This window comes from Pediculus humanus, genomic scaffold, assembly GCF_000006295.1.
Source record: "Pediculus humanus corporis 1103172107431 genomic scaffold, whole genome shotgun sequence".
Lineage (NCBI taxonomy): Eukaryota > Metazoa > Arthropoda > Insecta > Psocodea > Pediculidae > Pediculus > Pediculus humanus.
In genome coordinates, this window is record NW_002987053.1 from 4,585 (window position 1) to 7,940 (window position 3,356).

Below are 3,356 nucleotides of genomic sequence, written 5' to 3' on the forward strand. Positions count from 1 at the left end.
ATTCGATTATTAGACAGTATAATCCCGATTTTATTTGTTTTCTTATTTTAAAGAGGTTAAACCCCCCAAATTCTATATAAAAACATGCCTAATATTACTTTTTGAAAATTTAAAAAAAAAAAAAAATATGTTAATCAAATTAAAGTATTTATAAATCACGATTTAAATTCAACGAACGAGTTAACAAATCAAACAATATTATTTAATTATTTCTTCTTGTTTATAAAGACGTTCAAACCTACATTTATATGTAATCAACAATTGTAAAAACTTATCGAAACATTAAAATAAAAGTAACTCTAATCATTTTTAAAAAAAATCATTTTATATTGCAGATTATGTTTTTTTTATACACATATATTAATATATGTAAGATATTTGAAAAAAAAAAAAAAAAGAAAGACAAATCACAATTTATAACTAAATTAGGTAACATTTTAAAATTTAATTATAAATAAAAATATTTCATTAATTTTTCACAATTTAACATTAAACACAATGTAACATACGATTTAAATAAATACCACCGAAATATAACTAAAAAAAAAAAATTTTCATATCATTAATTAACATATTTAAATGTAACAATAGTGCAACAATGACAGTTTTTTTGTTTTATCATTTTAATAAGAAAAATAAAAAAATGATCAATAACTTTTCCTCTTCTTCTTCTTCCTTTAACTAATATCGATTAATCTGTAACTCTAAAAAATTTTTTAACTGACATTAGTTCATTTGTATGAATGAAGAGATAACGTTTAAGTTTAATGTAAACTTATTTCAGCATAATTTTTGCAATATGTAGTAAAAAAAAAATTTTTTTTTGGTGGGGGGCGAAGGGGGGAACACAATCGATGTATGTAATTATCACTACATCAAATTATTTGGTTCGATTAAATTATTTTGATGATACATATTATCGTAATTCAATCCGACAGATCCGATTAATTCATTTTCGATATTTTTCAAACCATATTGATGTTCAGCAAGTTCCAACGCTTCCCATTCTGCTTTAAAAGCAGCTTTTGGATCAGATGGCATGGCCATAGCAGCTCCAGACATTTGCTCTTGTATATGCTGAGTTTGATCGGCAGCATTGTTTTCACCCAAAACAAGCGTGTATATGCTTCTCAAACCGAAAACGTTTAAAAAATACCAAGAAGCAGATGATACCCATGAAGCATCCAATGATACTAATTCTATTCCCCTTTGCAACATGGATTTGAAACGTAGGGTTAACGGAAAAGGTACTTTGGTTGTAACGAAACCTGAAAACGTCCAATTGATCCAACCTCCTATCATTATCATTGGGACAACGTTAATTAAATTCCCTTTGAGCATGTCGGTCATCATGCTAGGATCCGTCATTGGATTTTGAGCTACGGCATTTCTTTTTTGCGTTTTGAAATAACCCACTTCTTCGTTATTGAAAAAATGCCTTCTCATTAAAAACGATTGTTTCGGTATGTATTTACCATTTTCTCTTAAATTTCTTGCACGAATTATTGCCTGACTATCTTGTACTTGTTGCAACTCGACTTTTTTCTGTGTGCTTATCAATATTGACACGTAATGACGAACGATTCCAACTAAAAATGTTATAACGACGATGGGTAAAAATACCCAGACACGTATGTGCGAATCTAAAAGAAGTTCTGCCATTATCGGCTTTCAAAATAATTTTTTAAATAAATAAATTAACCACTACTACTACTACTAAATATCCTCCATATTGATTTGTCAACAAAAAATTTTTACGTTGGCAACATTGTTAAAATTTGTTTTTATCTAAGAAAAAAAAGTTCAGCAGTCACTCTTATAATTTAAAAGAGTAGAAAAAAAAATTTTTTTTTTTTGTTGTAAATTAAAAAAGGCCATATTGACGAGGCAAAATTAACATTTATACGCTTTATAATTTTTAAAATTTTATTTTAATATGAAAATAAGTATTATTAATATTAAACTAATATGTAATTAACACCGAACATCAATAATAATAATATTTTTACCTGAAAAAAAAAAAAAATTTATTTATAAAAAGGTTTTATTTAAAACTTTTAATTTTAATTTTTCTTTTTTTTCCATTCAAAAACGTGTAAAATTTTATAAAAAGACAAGGCTTAAGATAGACAAACTCTTATAAAATTAAATTTTTTAAGGGTAAAACTTATGTAACAGTCGGAACAATTGGTTTATTTTAAAAAAATAATTTTTAAAATGAAAAACCCTTATGAAAATAATTCATCTTAAAATAAAATCGAATAAAATTATTTCATTGGTCGAACGGATTTTTTTTTTTTTCTTTCTGACGATACCGTTTTGAACGTGTATAGAACATTCTAGAACATTTTTGGAAGCGTCCCGAAGAAGTTTGTCACATTTATTCAATATTAAAAACGCCTCTTCAGCAACAACATCAAAAGAATTTTAATATTCTTATTTGTTCAACCTTTTGATTGAAACTCTATTCAAACAGCAAAAAGGTAAGTTTTTCTTTTATATTTAATTTCATTTTTAATGTAAAAAAAATTTTTTTTTTTGGAAACCTTTTGTGTATCGACCGGCATTTTGTTTCCGAGTCATGTCATCAATTTCATTCCAAAATTACATTTAGGATTTTTCTAAATTGATTTATTTTCTACACATATTTTTAATTCGTGCTAACGTAAATCATCGAAAGCGGTAAAAAGCGTTAAAAGGAAAGAAACTTCTAGAAAAAAAAAATATCTTTTTACAGATGTCTCTCGTGCCGTATTTATTGACCGATGTGTTGGACGATTTAACACGCCCATCGAGTATTTTCGATCAAAATTTCGGTCTTGGACTCTTGCAAGACGATTTGATCAATCCTAGAGCTCTCATGCGTATGCCTTTGTCCAGAGGATACCTTAGACCATGGCGTCACGTACACGGACGCGACAGCGGAGTTTCCAACATAACAAGCAACGAAAACGAATTCAAAATCAATTTGGACGTACAACAATTCCCACCGGAATGTTTGAACGTTAAAGTCGTCGACAATTCCGTCATCGTCGAGGGTAAACACGAGGAACGTGCTGACGAACACGGTTACATATCACGTCAGTTCACGAGACGTTACGTACTTCCGGACAACGTGGATCCTTCAACCGTCGTGTCCAATTTGTCCTCTGATGGAGTTTTAACCGTGGCAGCACCCAAAAAGATCGCACCTGCTCCGGCAAACGAAAGAGTCGTACCCATCGTACACACTCAACAACCGGCCATCAAGAGCGGCAAACAAACAAATCAAAAAGCTGGCGGAGACGCAGAAAAAATGGAACAATAAATTTTTTCTTGTCACTAACCTTATGTGAATTCGGTAGACTGATTATATT

The 3,356-nt window shown here is 29.4% G+C and overlaps 2 protein-coding genes across 2 annotated transcripts; one reads left to right on the forward strand and one right to left on the reverse strand.

Moving 5' to 3' along the window:
- Positions 1 to 870: 870 nt before the first annotated feature.
- Positions 871 to 1,662, reverse strand: Phum_PHUM080340 (protein pob, putative; the record flags this gene model as incomplete). The annotated part of the gene is made up of 1 exon (XM_002423663.1): positions 871 to 1,662. One exon carries the CDS (start codon positions 1,660 to 1,662, stop codon positions 871 to 873), a length of 792 nt encoding a protein of 263 aa, XP_002423708.1.
- Positions 1,663 to 2,230: 568 nt separating this feature from the next.
- Phum_PHUM080350 (protein lethal, putative) lies at positions 2,231 to 3,307 on the forward strand (the record flags this gene model as incomplete). Its single annotated transcript, XM_002423664.1, has 2 exons — positions 2,231 to 2,278; positions 2,738 to 3,307. The coding sequence occupies 2 exons, from the start codon at positions 2,231 to 2,233 to the stop codon at positions 3,305 to 3,307; spliced, it is 618 nt and encodes a 205-aa protein (XP_002423709.1).
- Positions 3,308 to 3,356: the final 49 nt, after the last annotated feature.